The sequence below is a fragment of the Leopardus geoffroyi genome, chromosome D4 (assembly GCF_018350155.1).
Source record: "Leopardus geoffroyi isolate Oge1 chromosome D4, O.geoffroyi_Oge1_pat1.0, whole genome shotgun sequence".
NCBI classification, from domain to species: Eukaryota; Metazoa; Chordata; class Mammalia; order Carnivora; family Felidae; genus Leopardus; species Leopardus geoffroyi.
In genome coordinates this window covers 88,997,367-89,018,194 of record NC_059342.1, presented here as the reverse complement: position 1 = coordinate 89,018,194, position 20,828 = coordinate 88,997,367, and the positions used below count along the sequence as shown (strand labels likewise).

At 45.8% G+C, this 20,828-nt stretch overlaps 1 protein-coding gene across 2 annotated transcripts in view; it reads right to left on the bottom strand.

Moving 5' to 3' along the window:
• ABL1 (ABL proto-oncogene 1, non-receptor tyrosine kinase) overlaps window positions 1-20,828 on the bottom strand; it is a 143,218-nt gene that overhangs the window by 44,384 nt on the left and 78,006 nt on the right. The window contains exon 1 of one of the 2 annotated variants that reach the window (XM_045468790.1): window positions 641-814. The exons of the other annotated variant lie outside the window; for it this stretch is intronic. Coding sequence (XP_045324746.1) covers window positions 641-719 — 79 coding nt within the window. The 5' untranslated portion in view covers window positions 720-814. Of the gene's footprint in view, window positions 1-640; window positions 815-20,828 lie in introns of those variants that run through there. 2 annotated transcript variants of the gene reach the window in all.

Below are 20,828 nucleotides of genomic sequence, written 5' to 3'. Positions count from 1 at the left end.
ACGCTGGACTCATTCACAACGCCTTTCTCAAATGTGTAACTTCGCTTCCCCCATCCCCGCGAAAAGGGAGAATTCCTAAGACCTCTTCGTGGTCTGCAGATAAGAGTGGGTTGGGGGTTGGGGGCGCGTGGGGCGTGGGGTAGAAAGATCACTTGAAATTCCGTATCCATAAATGGTAGAGCGGTGTTCCTTTGTACACGACACTTAATGAGAATCACATGTTTCACAAACACGGGTCGACCTTTTTGACACATAATTCCCAATTCACGGTGGAAATTCCACAACGTGGGCTCACAGGGCCGTTCGGGCCTGTAGAGTTCGCTTTCTCAAACTTTCTCGGGGAGAGCCCCCCCCCCTCCGGCTGGGGGCCCGGAGACACCGCCATCCCGGCGTGGGCTCCCAGGGTAGGGCGCGGGGACCGGAGCCCCGCACCCTCCCGCTCGGCCCGCAGCGCCCAGGCGGGGTCGCGGGAAAGACCAGGAGAGAGCAAGAAAGGGGGGGGGGGGCAGAGAAAGGGAAAGGGAAGGGAGGGGCAGGGAGGGCGCGGAGGGAGCGCGCGCGGGCGGGCGGGCGCGGCCCGGGAAGGCCCGGCCCGCGGCCCCGCCGCCGCCTCGAGCGCTCGGCGGCAGCCGACGCTTACCTTCCAGGTAGCAGCTGGATGACGAAGAGAGCCCCTTCTTGGATTTGCAGCCCACCAGCTTCAAGCAGATCTCCAACATTTTCGCGGGCCGGCGGCTTGGGGGCCGGCGCCCCCCGGCTCGCTGCGCCGCGCGCTCAGGCCCGGCGCGCCCCGCTGGCCCCGCGCGCCCTCCCGCGCCCCGGCGGCCCCGCCACGCCGCCTCGCCGCCGCCCCGCGCGCCCGCCCATGGCCGCGGCCGCGTCTCCGTCTCCGCTCCGGACGCGCCTGTTAACAAAGGGCCCCGAGCCCGGCCCGCGAGGCCCGCCCCCGCCGCCGCCTTAACCCCCTCGGCGCCGCGCCGGTCGGCCGGCCCCGCTCGTCGCGGGCGATCGGCGGGCCCGACCCGGCCCGGCCCACTTGCCGAGATCCAAAACCAACCCGGGGCCGGTTTCTAGGTCCACACGGGTGCTGATTTCAGGTGCAGCACTGAGTGGTTCTCAACGTTGCCAAGTCCTAACGGCCCAAGAAAGACACACGGGCTACTCTGGCTGCCGCCAGCGCAGGCCTGCTCGGCCACCACTTGTGCAACCTCGAGCATCTCTGTGGCGAGACGCCAACCTGCACCGCTTACAGCCCAGCTCGGCGGGTGCGCGGGGCTCTGGCAAACGCTGTGTCCCCAAAATGTTGGTGAATAATGCGGATTCCTCTGCTCTACCAGTGCTGGTCTCATTTCATGTTCACGGAGTTTACAGTGATTAAGGCTAACTCAGTGGGTGTATAAAGAATGAATAATCAGAGCTAGAACCCACATGACAACCTCACAGGTATGCAACACGTTTGTCAAATCCTACATTCAGACTAGGAGATGGTTGGAAACGGGAGGAGAGGTGTGAGTTCAAGTTCAAACATAATTTCTGATTATATGTAAAGGGAATTGAGCTTTCACAAGGAGAAATCCTCAGGGGCAGGGCCTGGGTCCCTTCTTTGCCTTATTTTCTTCCACAGGGATTTTTTTTCCCCCTGGTTTGGTGAGTGCCACGGGGTACCGTTATTTGAAACCCATTTCATTGCCGTTCAGGGCTCAAATCTTTATAGCTCTGGTTAGGACTGATCATATACAATATTATAACAAAATAACAATAATCACAATGGTATATTATGTGACACAAAATCAGAAATCTAGATCAGCAGGAAGTAACAGGGAACCCAATCATACCAACGAATTTAATAAAAATCAGATATATTTCAGTAACAATAAGAAAAGGAATTTAATAAGTAGTACGAAGTAACTGCACTGCAACAGAGAAAAAAATCAGTGTAGCTCACATCTTAGAACACATGAGCAGTAATAAGAAAGGATGCGTGGAAGATCTTAGGAGTAGATCTGATATGCGTCAGACTCTTAGGAGAAACATGGTCCATTTGTTACAACACTGCGTTTGCACAACGATCCTGTGAGGACTGGGGTTGTTATTATCCCAAATCTTCAGGGTAAGACCTAATAGTCAGGAAAGTCAAGCACCCTGCCCAAGGTCCCATAGTTGGAAACCGACATTGGTCTGCCTGGTTCCAAGGATCAGGCTCCTGACCGGAGGATTACACTGTACCCTCTCATCAACAATAAATTCCAAATGGATTAAAGCCTTGGAGATCTGTATCTTTGGTTAAATAGCTAACATACTGGGGCGCCCGGGTGGCTCAGTCGGTTAAGCGTCCGACTTCGGCTCAGGTCACGATCTCACTGCTCATGGGTTTGAGCCCTGTGTCGGGCTCTGTGCTGACAGCTCAGAGCCCGGAGCCTGCTTTGGATTCCGTGTCTCCGTCTCTCTCTGCCCCTCCCCTCCCCATATAAATAAACATTAAAAAAAAAATAGCTAACATATATTTCAGAGCCAGTGTTGGTTAAGAGACCCTGGCTACGAACGGTCAACCCCAGAAGACAAAGCTGGACTCATTTGTTATACTTTCCAGCCTATCCTGTAACAACAGAAACCTGGGTATCTTGGAATGGCTAAGTAACAAGATCTTCATGTAGGTCTGCCAAATATAGCACATAAAAATTCACAAGTGGACTGGACGTGACTAGTGCGTATCACCGGGGTTCTCAGCCAGGCCATTAATAACTTTTCGGAAGTGTCCTACCGAATTGTGATCAGTGTACAAAATGTGTTTTTCCTGCAACTGAGTGGTTAGTGCTGTGGTACCAGCTCAGGCCTCATGAGCACCTAAGAAGGCACGGGCAGGAAAGTAAGCGCGCAGTTCCCACCACCTGCAGACGCAAGAGACGAGCGCGGTGACTGTGGGTGCCATCTAGACTCTGGGAGGCACGCTCATTCTGCTAGAGGGCCTGCAGGTAGTGCCAGCTGACTGGCTTAGTGTTGTCTTGAATCTTTCAAACTCCCAAACGTAGCACCAAAAATAGAATTGAAAGGGTGCCACCAGGACAAACTGAAAAATACAGTATCTGTTTTGGTGCCCTTCCGGAAAGTTCTTTATTACTGGACCAAACAATAATAAAGTGTGTCACTGATACAGCATTTCAGGTTTAAAGAGCCAGACTCAAATCGGCAGCTTAGTGCCAACAATTATACGTTGGCAGGCACTTTTGCGGCTCTGACCGCATCCTTGAATACTACCAGTTAATACAAGTCCGAATACTTGTTTGCATGTGAGGCACTTTATGTTGGGATGTAAGTTTATTTTAAAAGGCTAATGGCTATTACTAATATTCTCTTCTTGAATCGAAAATGACCTTATCCTCTTAAATCCTCTTAAAATGAGTAATGCTTATAAACTGCATCCAAACCTTTTAAATTATAGTTATAAAAGCGTGCATCAACAGGTCTGGCGAAACACTCTGAATCAGCAACAACAAATATTGAAAATTTTGCCAACCTGTACACTACCAGACCAAACTGGACTACTCTTTCCAGATCCAGCTTTTGATGCGTTTGAAACTCATTAGCAAGGTACAAAAGGCGCTGTTACAAGCAAATAAAGGCGAGCCCCGATCTTACAAGAATGAAAAAAAGACCCAAGAAAGGTTTCCCTTGAGCAACCTTAAACCCAAAGGCATGAACTTACACAAGCAAAGAAACGAAAAAGATGTGAACTAACGTGTTGGTTTGGTTGCATCCAGTTTGGGAAAGAAACAGACTTTTAATGTGCACCTGATACGTGCCAGGCACCAGTGTTACAACGATCCCATGAACTTTGGGTAGTTTAATTCCATTTCACAGATAAGGAAACTTGGGCGGATGGGGAGAGGGCTCTGTCCAAGTTCACACAGCTCTGGAAGCAGTATGGTCCAGAGCCCGTGACCTTTCCAAAATGGCACATGATTTTCAATTTAAGTGAAAGGGTAAGATAAGCAAAGCTAGAGGTTGAAATAAAGATCATTAACCGTTAGGGAAAACATCTTAAAAGAAAACAGTTCAGAAAACTAGAACTATTGAAGAATATTTTAAAACGTATTAAGTATATATCGTTTTTTTATTTTCTAGGTTTATTTATTTAGAGAGAGAGTGTACATGTGAGCATGAGAGGGGCAGAGAGAGAGAATCCCCAGACTCCTCCAGGATGTCAGAGCAGAGCCCCATGCGGGGCTCAATCTCATGAACTGTGAGATCATGACCTGAGCCAAAACCAAGAGTCAGCTTAACTATCTGAGCCACCCAGACACCCCTTATATATATACTTTTTAAATGTTTATTTATTTATTTTGAGAGAGAGAGTGTGTGTGTTGGAGGGGCAGAGAAGGAGGGAGAGAGAGAATCCCAAGCAGGCCTCAGCACAGAGCCTGACATGGGTCTCAAAGTCAAGAACCTTGAAATCATGACCTGAGCCGAAATTAAGAGTTGGACGCTTAATGGATTGAGCCACCCCCGTGCTCCAAAAACCACTGTTTTAGAAGAGAGAAGAGGTGCTTGTTTTCACTGGAAATAGGACAAACGTGAATGGATATTTCTAAAATTTTCTCATTTGAAACCAATTTTTTCCTCAATCTAGGAAGCACACAACTCTAGACCAAGTCACCAAAAGAGGACCCTTCTCTTAAAGATTTTAGGCTAAAGACAATTTTTTTTTAAGTTTGGAGTTCAGTCCTATTTAAATGTGGGGGGGGGGGTGGGTGGGGGATGGGGCAAAAGTGGGTCAAGGGAAGGAGACAGGAGCTGCAGGATGGGGGGTCAGGTGGAAGGGAGACAGGTGAATCTGACATGGGGCCTGGTGTGGAACCCCCCCGGACCAGATGATCCCAAATGTGACAGACCCCTTCACTGTTTCTGGCCCAGCCAGTAACTTTGGGGGGTGGGGGGCGGGAGAACAAAGATCTCGAAGTAAGTGCATGCTATTTTACATGTACCTGCCAACAAAGCCCACTTCCTCTGACTCTGCAAACACTCTCCCGCGAGAGCCTGCTGGGTCCAGTGTGGGTCCAACAAAAGGAAAATGCGGCTCAGAAGACCACATCAGTCAGTCACATCCATTTTGGCCACTGTACAAGGACACACGTGCATCTCTTACAAGTTTTCCCATGAGATAGCACTACCTGGGGGTCAAGTGTCACAAAGGCCTGCTGACTCTGGACTGGTAAGACGGGGAGGCAACACGGCAGAGGCTGAATGAGCTACTCACGCAGCCTAGCTCCAAACGGCACGTGTACATCATCCACTGTGGTGGCCTGGGCAACGGACTTCACCTCTCAGAGCCCTCATTTCTTCAACCGTTAACACTGGGGGTGAGGGGCTATCTCACAGGGTTACGAAGATTAAAAATAATGTATGGAAGGTGCTCCATATACAGGAGCTATTGTTATTTCCAAAAGAGCCCCCTAACCAGATCAGATGATGGTCTGTGTGCCTGCGTAAGTCTTACTGGGACTAAGTCGAGAGCTAAAATTAACAAATGTGATATGTGAAAATGATTCCAGAAAGCACAGTCTGAGGGAGTGAAAGTAGTCTGGAGGTTTTCCAAGGGACAAGGAATCCATTTATTTTATTAAGGGAAAGAAACACTAGCTATGGAGTAGGAGTTGCAACTGAGATTGAAATGTCAGAGTCCTACCTTTCATCCGAAAGCCAGGGATTGCAACCACAGCTTTGTGGCAAATCACAAACTCCACACCCCACATCTTTAATGGGGGCCGATTTCAGGACCAGGACTTGATGAGCTAGCCGCACACAGTTAATACCGATTGTTTTGTTAGTTCCCCTGGTATTTCCAGAGCTACAATTCTTAGCTGGGGGCCAAATTCGAACTGCCTTAGAGTAAATCTACTTTCTAGAAAATCTCATTACATCAAGACTCTACATTTTTATAATTAACAAGTCAAACATAACTATTAAACGATAATTTTTCTCTAGGTGGAAGCAATTTATTATGGGTATGCCCATTTTTAAATTAATTTTAATTTTTAATCAAAGTAATACACATGCAAGGTTAAAAATCAAATAGTACTGAAGTTTTATAATAAAAACAGCAATCCCCTAACTCCATCCCCCAGTTTGCTGCCCCGGAGGCAGGCAGCCTCCTTCAGATTTCTAACTAATATCCTCATATTGTTTCTGGAGTCATCAGCTTTCCACATTATATTTGGTAGTATCCCAACCTCCCTAAACAGTAAAATCACAATTTTTGGTTAAATCAATAGTGTTTACATTACTGTGATGATATAAATACTGTTCACTGTTCTGCCAATAATACACTATGAATATTTCCTTTATTCATTTAACCTAGAGATATTAATTACCTTGATTTTTTTCATTTGACTAATCTTCTATAGATCTATTACTGTTTCCCCCCAAATATTTCAAAGATCTGTTAAACACCTGGTAGTATCTTTTCCAAATACTAAAACACTTAAAATATTCTCAATTCTAATTATTGACTTCTGTTCTTCTTTTGCTGGAATTCACTGTCCAGTGCCTTCCTGAAAAGAAAAAAAGGTGAGGGGGGGGGTGGGAGGGTGGGTGCTGCAGGTCCAAAAAATGCCTTTCTTCTATGTTACTCTGACAGTTTGGCTGGGTATAGAATTCTAGGTTAAAAATAACTTTTCCCTATAGGAACGACCCAATACTAATATCATCCTCAATGGGGAAAAACAGAGCTTTTCCCCTAAGGTCAGGAACAAGAGAGGGATGTCCGCTCTTGCCACTGTTATTCAACATAGTATTGGAAGGCTTAGCCTCTGCAATCAGACAGCACAAAGAAATAAAAGGCATCCAAGTCGGCCAGGAGGAGGTAAAACTTTCACTCTTCACAGATGACATGATACTCTACACGGAAAACCCAAAAGATTCCACCAAAAAACTGCTAGAATTGATTCATGAATTCAGCAAAGTTGCAGGATATAAAATCAACACACAGAAATCGGTTGCACTCCTATACACCAACAGTGAAGCGACAGGAAGAGAAATCAAGGAACCGATCCCATTTACAGTTGCACCAAAAACCATAAAACACCTAGGAAGAAATCTAACCAAAGAGGTGAAAAATCTATACACTGAAAACTATAGAAAGCTTATGAAAGAAATTGAAGACAACACAAAAAAAAAAAATGGAAAAAGATTCCATGCTCCTGGATAAGAAGAACAAATATTGTTAAAATGTCGATACTGCCCAAAGCAATCTACATGTTCAATGCAATCCCTATCAAAGTAACACCAGCATTCTTCACAGAGCTAGAACAAATAACCCTAAAATTTGTATGGAACCAGAAAAGACCCCAAATAGCCAAAGCAATCTTGAAAAAGAAAACCAAAGCAGGAGGCATCACAGTCCCGGACTTCAAGCTATACTACAAAGCTGTAATCATCAAGACAGTATGGTACTGGCACAAAAACAGACACTCAGATCAATGGAACAGAATAGAGAACTCAGAAATGGACCCACAATTGTATGGCCAACTAATCTTTGACAAAGCAGGAAAGAATAGCCAACGGAATAAAGACAGTCTCTTCGGCGAGTGGTGCTGGGAAAACTGGACAGCGACATGCAGAAAAATGAACCTGGACCACTTTCTTACACCAGACACAAAAATAAACTCAAAATGGATGAAAGACCTCAATGTAAGACAGGAAGCCATCAAAATCCTAGAGGAGAAAGCAGGCAAAAACCTCTTTGACTTTGGTCGCAGCAACTTCTTATTCAACACATCTCCAGAGGCAAGGGAAACAAAAGCAAAAATGAACTACTGGGACTTCATCAAGATAAAAAGCTTCTGGACAGAAGGAAACAATCAGCAAAACTACAAGGCAACTGACAGAATGGGAGAAGATATTTGCAAATGACATATCAGATAAAGTGTTAGTATCCAAAATCTATAAAGAACTTCTCAAACTCAACACCCAAAAAACAACTAATCCAGTGAAGAAATGGGCAAAAGACATGAATAGACACTTCTCCAAAGAAGACATCCAGGTGGCCAACCGGCACATGAAAAAGATGCTCCACATCACTCATCATCAGGGAAATACAAATCAAAACCACAATGAGATGCCACCTCACCCCTGTCAGAATGGCTCACATTAACAGCTCAGGCAACAACAGATGTTGGTGAGGATGCAGAGAAAGAGGGTCTCTTTCGCATTGTTGGTGGCAATGCAAGCTGGTGCAGCCACTCTGGAGAACAGTATGGAGGTTCCTCAAAAAACTAAAAATAGAACTGTCCTACAACCCAGCAATGGCACCAGTAGGCATTTCTCCATGGGATACAGGTGTGCTGTTTCGAAGGGACGCATGCACTCCCATGTTTATAGCAGCACAATCGACAATAGCCAAAGTACGGAAAGAGCCCAAATGTCCATCGATGGATGAACGGATAAAGAAGATGTGGTATATATAGACAATGGAGTATTACTCGGCAGTCAAAAAGAATGAAATCTTGCCATTTGCAACTACATGGATGGAACTGGAGGGTATTGTGCAAAGTGAAATTAGTCAGAGAAAGACAAAAATCATATGACTTCACTCATATGAGGACTTTAAGAGACAAAACATATGAACATAAGGGAAGGGAAACAAAACTAATATAGAAACAGGGAGGGGGACAAAACAGAAGAGACTCATAAATATGGAGAACAAACTGAGGGTCACGGGAGGGGTGGTGGGAGGGGGATGGGTGAAATGGGGAAGGGGCACTAAGGAATCTACTCCTGAAATCATTGTTGCACTAGATGCTAACTAATTTGGATGTAAATTTTAAAAAAGAAAAAAGAAAATTAAAGAAAAATAACTTTTCCCATTTAATTTTGAAGACATTTCTGCACTAGCTTCTAGCTTCCAGTATTGTTTAGAAATGCAATTCCGCTCTGATTCTTGATCCTGCACATATGACCCTGTTTTTGTCTTTGGAAGCTCTGGAATATCTTCTAATACCCTTAGTGTTCTGAAATTTCACAATGAGACAGCTCGAAGTGAGTCTTTTATCAGCCCCTTGGCTTATTTGTACCAATGGTGGGGGCAATGCCCCTGAGTCCAGAGTCCTTAGGGCAATCTGTCAATATAATACTTCTAGGTGGGAAGGAGAGCTGGCCATCTTCTGTAGAGTTGGGGAGGAGCGTAAAGAATCTAAACCAACTTTCAACCAATCCCCTCAATTCCAGTTGTAGGCCTCACCACCCCCTGCTTTCTGTACTAATGCATCTAATGTTAATTCTTTTTCTCAGGATCTTACAAGCACACTGGCTCACTTCTAATCAATACCTCTCTCAGAAGGAGTTAGGTTTCGATTTGCTTTCGACTATCTTCCATTTTGAAAACTGTGTTCACCTTTCTTGTCCAATTATCCTTTTTGGTTCTTTTGCCCTTACGCATTTTCACTTAGAAGAAAACCATCTTCATATTATCATTTCAGTTGGGCTTGGGAACAGATAGAGAGAAAAACAGGTCTTCAATCTTTAATCATTTTTAATCCGAATCTCTATTGCCCATTTTATAGATGAGGTAACTGAGGCACAGACAGGTTAAATAACTTGCATGAGGTCTCACAGCAAAGTGTGGCAGAGCCAGGGAAAGAACCCAGACCTCCAAACTCCCTCGTTAGATTTTTTTTCCATTATGTCACACCCGCTAGGTAGGTACCGTATCCATCATCAAGAGCAGACAGACCAGTTTAGGACACCAGGCTGCAAAACTATTTACAGTTTGTTGCACACCACAGGTTTCAAATCGTAATATTGCCGGTGGTGAAGAAGCAAGCAAAGCCTGAATTCTTACATCCATTTACAAGTCAAGTTATAAACAGATACATGATTATTTTTTTTAGTGTTTTTATTTATTTTTGAGACAGAGAGAGACAGAGCATGAGCAGGGGAGGGGCAGAGAGGGAGCGACACAGAATCTGAAGCAGGCTCCAGGCTCCGAGCTGTCAGCACAGAGCCTCATGCGGGGCTCGAACTCACAAACCGCAAGATCATGACCTGAGCCGAAGTCGGACGCTCAACCAACTGAGCCATCCAGGTGCCCCTAAACAGATATATTATTAAACAAAATATAGTCTGGGATAATTGGTATTAAACTCTAAGTGCACGAATTCAACTCAGAGAGGTTCCATGCATTTTCATGAGTTGTCTTTGTCCCTTTACTTTAGTTAACTTTTATAATAAACGCCAAAGAATTTTATTTTAAATCCCTAAATCTCGTTTGCTTGCCTCTAACCTGAATATTGACTAAAGAGTAGGCTAACTCCAAACCAAATCCAAAATAGCAATGTTGCAAAAGTCAAAACGCTTCAGACTATTATCTTTAGAATAAGGTAAGCTTAAGCACAAACTTTACGCAGAAACACTGATAAAGGAAAAGCCCGAATGGCCAGACCCCTTTTCTTTTCAAACGCTGCTTTTGGCTTTTATAGTTTTGTTCACTTTGACCTGGGACACCACTGGTTAACTTTTCCTTCTCTTTCTCTAAGACTGAAAGAATCTGGCCAGCAGAGAGCAGGCCAGGGAGATCACGTTACTTGGGGGTGGGGGAGGCAGGCAGCTGGAGGGAGGGTAGAGAGAAGGGCCAGTAGGGAAGGAAAACACGTCCTCTGAACCTCCCCACAGTGCAAGGCCCAGCAGGGATCAGGAGGTTCGCAGAGGGGCTGGTGTTTATCCGGGTTATCTCTGGGGCAGCTGAAGGGGGCTGTGCGAGCATGGGCTCCCTGGGCACGAAGGTCCTCTGAGCAGCCCAGAGCTGCGCCCGGGGAAGGCAAGTTTCTCGACAATTGCTAGTGAGGCCTAAAATCCTAGAAAGGAAACACTGAAGTTGTTTTTATGTTTGCTTCTTCAAAACAGTCAGCACCGAAGTGTTCTGTTGTCAAGGTTCTTAAACGCACCCAAAGGACAAATGGAGCCGCAAGATTTCATCCCTGCACTTGTTAGGAGTGGCTGTGGTCTGCAGAGGAGCAAAGGCGTGGCGAAATAAATGGGACTGCTTTTCTCCTCCAGAAGCGACAGATATGGCATATTAATCCAAAGCCACATAATAACCAGAGAAGTATGGCTGCAGAGAACACTGGAGAAACTGCTCGTTAAGGGACACTGCGGTGATGTCAGGAGGAAAGAGTCACTTGAAGAGAAAACGGCATAGAGTTCTGCTTCCAAAGTCAACCGGCAGAAGCTGTCGGCCTGCCCGCCACCCCAGCTACCAGCTGGTGTGTCTAAGCTCGATAGTCAGTAAAGCAGCGACTCCCAAATCGGATTTAACCACTAAGTGAATTTTCAAATTTTCGAACCAATAATAATTCATATTTATGGCTGTTTCAGCATAAGAACATTCTGATTGCAATTCTAAAAAACAGCATTAAAGTTAACTCCTCAATAAGGCTTGGGCCAATAACTGCAGATCAACTAGACTTTCTTTGAGGAAAAACGAATGGGCATCCCACACAGACTAGTTACAGGAACCCCCGAGCAAATAATGGCCCCCAACATCTGTTCTCCTCTCTTGCCCTCAACCCCTAAGTTTTAGACCTTAACCGTAAGTTTTAGATGGATATGCACCACCTCCCCCGCCATGCCCAGAATAGAGACGACATTTCCCAGTCTCTGCAGCTCAACATCACCAAGTAACTAAGTTTTAGCCAATGGCATGTGAGCAGAAATGACACAAGCCCCTTTCTTAGAAGGAATGGGAGGCAGTCTCTCTTCTACTTTCCACTGCCTGTACAAGGACAGGGCAGCCAGAGTGGCCATTTGGATCTTGAGGCAGAATCCACATTTCACTTTTTCATGTTTATTTATTTATTTTTGAGACAGAGAGAGAGAGACAGACAGACAGACAGACAGAGACAGAGACAGAGCATGAGCAGGGGAGGGGCAGACAGAGAGAGAGAGAGAGAGAGAGAATCCCAAGAAGGCTCCGTGCTGTCAGCACACAGCCCGATGTGGGGCTTGATCTCATGAACCATGAGATCATGACCCGAGTTGAAATCAAGAGTGGGACGCTTAACCGACTGAGCTACCCAGGAGCCCCGAGAATCCACATTTTAAAGAATAACAAGATGACAGTGTCTCCTTATATAGCCAGGACTGCTAATGTCAGCCTGTTGCAGAAGAAACAAACATCTAGTTTGTTTAAAACTGCTGGTGGGGGTGCCTGGGTGGCGCAGTCGGTTAAGCGTCCGACTTCAGCCAGGTCACGATCTCGCGATCCGTGAGTTTGAGCCCCGCGTCAGGCTCTGGGCTGATGGCTCAGAGCCTGGAGCCTGTTTCCGATTCTGTGTCTCCCTCTCTCTCTGCCCCTCCCCCGTTCATGCTCTGTCTCTCTCTGTCCCAAAAATAAATAAACGTTGAAAAAAAAAAAAAAAAACTGCTGGTGTTCTGGGGCGCCTGGGTGGCTCAGTCTATTGGGCGTCCGATTTCAGCTCAGGTTGTGATCTCGCGGTTTGTGAGTTCGAGCCCCGCATCGGGCTCTGTGCTAACAGCTCGGAGCCTGGAGCCTGCTTCGGATTCTGTGTCTTCCTCTCTCTCTGCCCCTCCCCTGCTCATGCTCTGTCTCTCTCTGTCTCAAAAATAAATAAAACATTAAAAAAAATTTTTTTTAACTGCTGGTGTTCTACATCTGTTGTAACAGCCACGTAGCCTTTATGCTAAAAGTATTAAAAGACCAATTCTAACTCACAGAAATTTAAGAATTCCCTAAATCAACATTTCCTTTTCTTTATCAAAAACTGTAAATTGGAGAGCAAGCATCTGAAACAGTCTCAGAACCTTTAGAAAATGAGGAAGTGTCCTAGATAATCAGGATAAGACACACAGCCCTGTGTCCCCTCACAAAGGACACTCAAATATCACACGTTAATTATTATTACCTTTAACCATCCCCTCCCCTTTCCACAATCTCTGGTCCTGGTGTAAGGAAAAAAAAAAAAAAAAAAAAAAAAAAAAAAAAACCTCACGTGTTCTATCATATACCTGATAAAGACCCTGTATCCAGAATAACAGTGAAATCTTCTCCCTCAATAATAAGACAGCACGCAAACCAATTTAAAAAACAGGTGAAAGACTGTAATTGACGTCACCAAAGAAGAAATACGAATGGCTAATTGCACAAAAAGACGCTCAGCATCATCGGTCATGCAAGAAACGGAAACTACAACCACAAGGAGATTCTCTTTCACACCCACTCGCTTAGCTAGAATCGAAAAGATAGACAAAACCAAGTGTTGGCGAGGGTGGGGAGAAAGCTGGGGCTCATACACTGCAGGTGGGAAGGTAAAATGGTAGCGCCACTCTAGAAAACAGCTTGGCAATTTCTGAAAAGTTCAACGCATACTTTTTTTTTTATAAGAACCAGCAACTCTGCTCCTAGGAATCTACCCCAGAGAAATGAAAACACGTAGTCACACAAAGACTTGTCCGTGAGTGCTCAGAGCAGCATTACTCATCACGGCCGAGAACCGGAAACAATCCAAATGTCCGTCAGCTGGTGAACGGAGAAACAAAATGTATATCCAAAGAATGGAGTAACACTCAACAATGAAAAGGAAAGATGTGCTGATCTGTGCTGCGACATAGATAAACCTCCAAGATCTGCTGCAGGTGGGAAAAGCCAGTCACAAGAGACCACATATTATTGCATGATTCCATTTATATGACATGTGCAGAAAAGGCAGATCTATAGAGACGGGGAGTAGATTAGCGGTTGCCCGGGGGTAGGGGTGGGATCGACCATGAAGGGGCACAAGGGATGTTTTTGGCACGATGGACATGTTCTAAAACTGGATTGTGGGGATGGTTGCACGCTCTGTAAATTTGCTGGAAATCAATGAATTGTACACTAAAACAGTGAATTTGATGGCATATAAAGGATACCTCAAAAAACCTAAACAAGATGGGCGCCTGAGTGGCTCAGTCGGTTGAGCGTCCGACTTCGGCTCAGGTCATGATCTCATGGTCTGTGAGTTCGAGCCCCGTGTCGGGCTCTGTGCTGACGGCTCAGAGCCTGGAGCCTGCTTCGGATTCTGGGTCTCCCTCTCTCTCTGCCCCTCCCCCCCGTTCATACTCTGTCTCTGTCTCAAAAATAAATAAACATTTAAAAAAAAAAAAAAAAAACCTAAACCAGAAAGGAAAAAAGAAGGTGTTCTATGATTTTGACCCTTTTCCCTAATTGGATGTCATACATTTGCAAATATCTTCTCCCATTCCGTCCGTTGCCTTTTAGTTTTGCTGCTTGTTTCCTTCACTGTGCAGAAGCTTTTTATCTTGATGAGGTCCCAGTGGTTCATTTTTGCTTTTGTTTCCCTTGCCTCCGGAGATGTGTTGAGTAAGAAGTTGCTACGGACAAGATGAAAGAGGTTTTTGCCTGCTTTCTCCTCTAGGATTTTGATGGCTTCCTGTCTTACATTTAGGTCTTTCATCCACTTTGAGTTTATTTTGTGTATGGTGTAAGAAAGTGGTCCAGGTTCATTTTTCTGCATGTCGCTGTCCAGTTTTCCCAGCACCACTCGCCGAAGAGACTGTCTTTATTCCGTTGGCTGTTCTTTCCTGCTTTGTCAAAGATTAGTTGGCCATACGATTGTGGGTCCATTTCTGGGTTCTCTATTCTGTTCCATTGATCTGAGTGTCTGTTTTTGTGCCAGTACCATACTGTCTTGATGATTACAGCTTTATAATACATCTTGAAGTCCAGCATTGTGAGGCCTCCAGCTTTGGTTTTCTCTTTCAAGATTGCTCTGGCTATTCGGGGTCTTTTCTGGTCCCATGCCAACTTTAGGATTGTTTGTGCTAGCTCTGTGAAGAATGCTGGGGTTATTTTGATAGGGACTGCCCTAACTGGATGTCATACAAAGGATGAGACAAAGGATTAGAAGTGCTTCAGGCCTGGCTGCTGGGTTCCATGCAGCGAACCCACCCAGACCATGCCCTACGTGTTGCTGGTAGGTGGCATTATATGTAGAGATGCTTCCAACGAGAGGCACGTTCCCGGAGAGCAAACGTGAAGCTATCGCACCCAGCTCTGACACCCCTCCTGACTCCCAATTGAGTTCCTGGCTCAGGAGTGTGTGTCAGGGGGAGGACTGAACAGATACAACTAAGGTGATCAACACCTGGGTAGGAGTGGGGAGGTGTATCTCCAGTTGATTAAAACAGAGACACGGGAGGAAGCCAGCAATCTGAAGCATCAGAGACTGGGAACCTACAGCAACACATCTCCCATTCATGGAAGCACTCGGATTCTCTCCTAAGCAGCAGGAGCTTTCCAAATGTAGCCTTCATAGAGGCCTGCAGGGCTGTGACTTTGAGAGTTCTCAAACATATACGTCAGCCCCACCCGTGTTGCCGGACGACACAGTCCCGACTGTTAAACCTCTCCCAGAGACCAAGTGTTGTGGTAAATTTCCTGAGATCACAATGTTAAGAAGAATATTTAAGATCTAATGCAGGAAAATTTCCAGGTAGTAAATAACATGGTCCGAAAGTGCTGGGGCGGGAAGCAATCAATTAAATTAATTCACCATAAATATTTCATGAGTCTTAAGCTTCTGATAAAGGAATTCCAAAAGTTAATCGGTCAATAATTCTCAATACTCTCTGGTCTTCTCCCATATCTTTCTTCATTTGATCTCCAAAACAACCCATGGAAGGAAGTAGGGAAGAAAGACTCCAGATCCCCAATGACGCCGCTGTGACTGAAGTCCAGCAGAAGGAATCCCACAAGAAGGGGGACTCGAGAAGCCAGACATCCTCTGAAGCGGAGAACCCACCTATGACCCAACTGTGCCTCGTGTCACAGGCCCACCCCACACACCCCTGGTAAAACAGCGGTCACCCCAAAGGAGAATGACAGACAGTTCCTGCTTGAGAGAGAACTGGTTCTTAATCTTCGCTTCCTGGCCTCATCTGATTGGTAGAGCAATCATGAAGTTCCTGAGTGCTCACCACTTGCCAATCCAAGATCTGACTTGTCATCAGAGATTTGAGAATGTTCCATTCATTCAACAAACATTATAGAGCCAGCTGTGATGGAGATGACAGAAAGGAAGGAGACATACTTGCGGGCCTCCAAGGATGCATGGTCTTGGGGGAGAGGGCGGGGAGTCTTGGGGGAGAGGGTAGGGAGGGAGGGAGGAGCAGACACTGAAACAAAGAATTACAAGAGGGAGAAAAATTTGATAAGGGTGTGCACAATAGCTACAATAGCACAGGAAAAGAGGCTAATTCTGCCTAGAGATGCCAGGAAAGTCTTCCCGGTGGAGAAACCACTAGTGCGAAAATAGTGGAATGAGCCTTCCTAAAACTGTTTTCCTTTCAGAGCTTAGAAATTAACTAACAGCATACAAGTAGCCCACGCATGTGAACGGTGCTGAACTGACTCTCCACAAAGGTGCAATGGCAACGCAGTGACGAATTCTTTTGAACAAATGGCACCGGAACGCTGGGGATCCATACGCAAGGCAGCCTTGCACCCTATTCAAAATTTAATGCAAAACGGGTTCTAGTTCTAAATGTTAAATAAAAACTTCTAGAAGAAAGTCTTTGTGATTCTGGGTTAGCCAAGGATTTCTTAGGTGCAATACCAGAAGTACGAACCTTAAGAGACATAACGGATTGGACTTCATCAAAATTAAAAATGTCTGCTCTTCAGGGTGCCTGCGTGGCTCAGTCGGTTAAGCATCCAACTCTTGATTTCGGCTGAGGTCGTGATCTCACCGTTCGTGAGATCGAGCCCCACATCAGGCTCTGCGCTGACGGCATGGAGCCTGCTTGGGATTCTCTTTCTTCCTTGCTCTCTGCCCACTCCTCACACCCCGCTCACACACGTGTGTGTGTGTGTGTGTGTGTGTGTGTGCAGGCGCTCTCTCTCTCAAAATAAATAAATAAATTAGCATTCTAATTTTTTTTTCTGCTCTTCTAAAGATACTATTAAGAGAGTGAAAAGCCTAGTCAAAGGCCAGGAGAAAATACCAAGTGCTGACAAGCATATACTTAACATAAGACCTAGCAATTCTAGGGGTGCCTGGGCGGCTCAGTCCCTTAAATATCTGATTCTCGGTTTTCGCTTGGGTCAGGATCTCATGGTTCGTGAGTTCCAGCCTCAAGTCAGGCTCTGTCTCTCCCCTACCCCTCCAAAATAAATAAGTAAACTTAAAAAAAATTTTTTTGTAAAGACCCAGCAATTCCATTCCTAATTAGTTATCCAAGAGAAATGAAAACACGTCCCCACAAAAACCTGTGTGAATGTTTACAGTGGCTTTATCCCCAATCAGCAAAACTCAAAGAAAACTCAAATGAAAATCAGCAGCTGAATGGATAAACACACCGTGGTGCCTTCACACAACGGAACGCTACTCAGCAACAAGAAGGAAGGAACCATGTTGCTTTCCCACAACAACATGAACGAATCTTACATGCGTCACGACTCAAAAGGTTGCATGCTTCATAATTCTATTTATGCTATTCTGTAACGGGCAAAATTCTAAGAACAGAAACTGAAAAGTGGTTGCTGGGGCTGGGAGGCTCGCTTGACCACCAAAGGAAGAAGGGAACTGTAGGCGTGATGTTCTACATCCGAAGTGCGGTGGCGGGGACGTGGCTCCGTGCATTGTCAAAACTCATACACTAAGAGGGCAAATTCTACTGTATGTGAATTCTACCTCAAAAACAACACTCTCAGGGCGCCTGGGTGGCGCAGTCGGTTGAGCGTCCGACTTTAGCCAGGTCACGATCTCGCGGTCCGTGAGTTCGAGCCCCGCGTCGGGCTCTGGGCTGATGGCTCAGAGCCTGGAGCCTGTTTCCGATTCTGTGTCTCCCTCTCTCTCTGCCCCTCCCCCATTCATGCTCTGTCTCTCTCTGTCCCAAAAAATAAATAAACATTGAAAAAAAAAAAAATTAAAAAAAAAAAAAAACAACACTCTCTTCCTCCCTCGAGGCCCCATTCCCCCGGGGAGTCCGCTGCTAGGACCCAGGCTTGGTGCTTCCCTGCGAATGTGCCCCTGTGGGACCGTGAGAGGGCTCCACTACTGGGCTTGGAGTGACCTGGCCGGTGGGGATTCTCTTAATGGTGCTCCATGAGCACTATCGTCTATGTCATCTGTTTTTCAGTCTCTCTGTTCCTCCCGCTCTACGGGACCCAAAGTGGGACACCGATCAGAAGTGCAAACAGCAATAATAAATAGTTTTACGCACCGTCACCTCAAGGTGGGAGAAATCCGCACGCTGAAGGGCTGTCTTTCTCTAACACAAACCTCCCTGCGCCTGGGTGGGAGAGCATTGGTGGTCCCGGAGCAGAGGCGGCTGTGGGTGATGGAGAGAAGCTGTGCAGGAGAGCAGGGCCCTGGGTTCCGGGAGGTTCTGTGAGGCCCGGGGAGGTACTTGCCCCACTCCCAGCTTCACTCACCTGCAAAACGGAGGCTGAACCCCATAGCCGTTACGATCTTGGCAGGCTCTCAGTCTGTGAGCTGAGTCAAAGTCCGAGGTAAATTTTTCTCAGTTTCTCCTTGTCGAGGGCTTCTAAACAATGACCAGACATTTTCTTCACTGGGAAGAGCAGTCTGCTACCTTATAAATGCCAGCACTGTACCCTAACCTAAGACTGGCTTCCCCTTATGAGGTCTTTGCCCCAGTCAATCTTCACAAATGGACTTAGGAACCCTTCGGCCCCAGGAGGATGAGGGGCAGGTCTCGGGCAAACCATATCGACGATGTGGACAATCAGGGGCACCTGGGGGGCTCAGTCAGTTAAGCATCTGACTTTGACTCAGTTTCATGAACTCGCGGTTCATGAGTTTGAGCCCCGCGTCAGGCTCTGTGCTCACAGCTCAGAGCCTGGAGCCTGCTTTGGATTCTGGGTCTCCCTTTCTCTCTCTGTTCCTCCCCCGGCTTGCTCTCTCTCTCTCTCTCTCTCTCTCAAAAATAAAGATTTTAAAAAATTTAAAAAAGACGAACATGGAGAATCAGCCCTGGCTGGCTGCGATCAATCCCCATCTCAACACTTCCAGAACAAGTGTTGAGCAAGCAAGCCAGAAAGCCTTATAAAAACAGTGTCCAGAGACCTGGGTGTTCAACTTCCTGCCAGTGAGTTATATAAAGACGAAGGGTGTGGGGCTTATCACTCTTGTACACAGTCTCCTAAGGACTGAGAGTTCCACTTAATTCCTCAGTTTTTCACTATGTAGGTGACAAAACTGTCTGTGACTCTGTCCTGTAGTTGCAGATCGTAAAGGGAATGCTAGCTCTTGACTCTGCCTAGGGTTTGCATATCTGATCCCCAGTTCTCAAAAAGCCCAGAGAAGGAATTTGACAAGATTCAATATCTATCAAAATTACAAACATATTTACCCTTTGACCCGGCAATTCTGTTTTGGGGGATTTGCTCTACAAACTTACCTACACATACACACACAACTGAGTATGAACACACACACACACACACACACACACACACACACACACACACACTCTCATTGCAGCACTGTTTAAATAGTAAAGCATCTATCACTAAGTTAAATAAACTCTGGTCTTAGCCTTCAAAATGGGGTACAATTATGTCTGCATGGGGGTTCATGAAGCTTTCCAAGAAATTTGCAAGTATATATTTAAAAGGAACCAAACTTCAGATCCTCAATTTCATACATACTCTGTTCTAAAACTGATCTGCCTGAGAACATCCCCACCAGTTCTCCTTCCTACTGCTGCTTTCACAATCGCCACTTCCTTCCTCTCAAAGGAGAACACCTCTCATAAGTCCCCACAGGCTTAAAACTTCCTGGTCACCAAACTATGGGACAATCTGAGAATACATGGCTTCAGGGCGGAAGTTTTCTTTCAGAGCAAAGCAAAGGGAGTATCATTAAGAGATAAACATTAAGTATTCGGCAAATGTTTACTGAGTACCTACTAAGAGCTACGTACTATCCTAAGCTCTAGGGTTACAACACGTAGAACATAGGGGGAAAAAATCCTTCCCTCCAATAGTTCACATTCTAGTAGAGGGAGAGAGACAACAAAATAAACTAGTAAATCACAAAATATGTAAGAAAGTAAAAACTGCTAGGGAGAAAAAACAAGTAAGAGGGATTGGGGATGCTGAGGTCAGGGAGTGAGGATTGAATTGTAATTTTAATAATTTTTTTTATTTTTTTAAATTTTATTTTTATTTTTGAGAGAGAGAGAGAGCGCACGCACGTACGAGCAAGGGAGGGGCAGAGAGAGAGGGAGACCAGAGGATCCAAAGCAGGCTCTGCACTGACAGCAGAGAGCCCCACATGGGGCTTGAACTCACGAGCTGAGTCCAAGTCCGAAGTCCAACCGACTGAGCCACCCAGGTGCCCCAGATTGTAATTTCATTTAATTCTTCTTAAATTTTTTTTAATGTTTATTATTTTTGAGAGAGAGAGAGAGAGACAGAGAGCAAGCAGGGAAGGGGCAGAGAGAGAGGGAGACACAGAATCGGAAGCAGGCTCCAGGCTCTGAGCTGTCAGCACAGAGCCTGATGTGGGGCTCGAACTCACAGACCGCGAGATCATGACCTGAGCCAAAGTCGGCCGCCCAACTGACTGAGCCACCCAGGCGCCTCACCACCCCCCCCACTTCCAGATTGTAATTTTAAAGAAAGTGATCAGAAAAACCACTGCTGAAGATAAACAACTGAGCAAAGACCCAAAGGAGAGAGAATGAACTATGGGGAAAGCACTTTCCTGGCACAGGGAACATCAAGTACAAAGGCACTGGGGCAGGGAGGATGAATAGGAAAGGTTCAAGGAAGAGCAAATAGGCCAATGTGG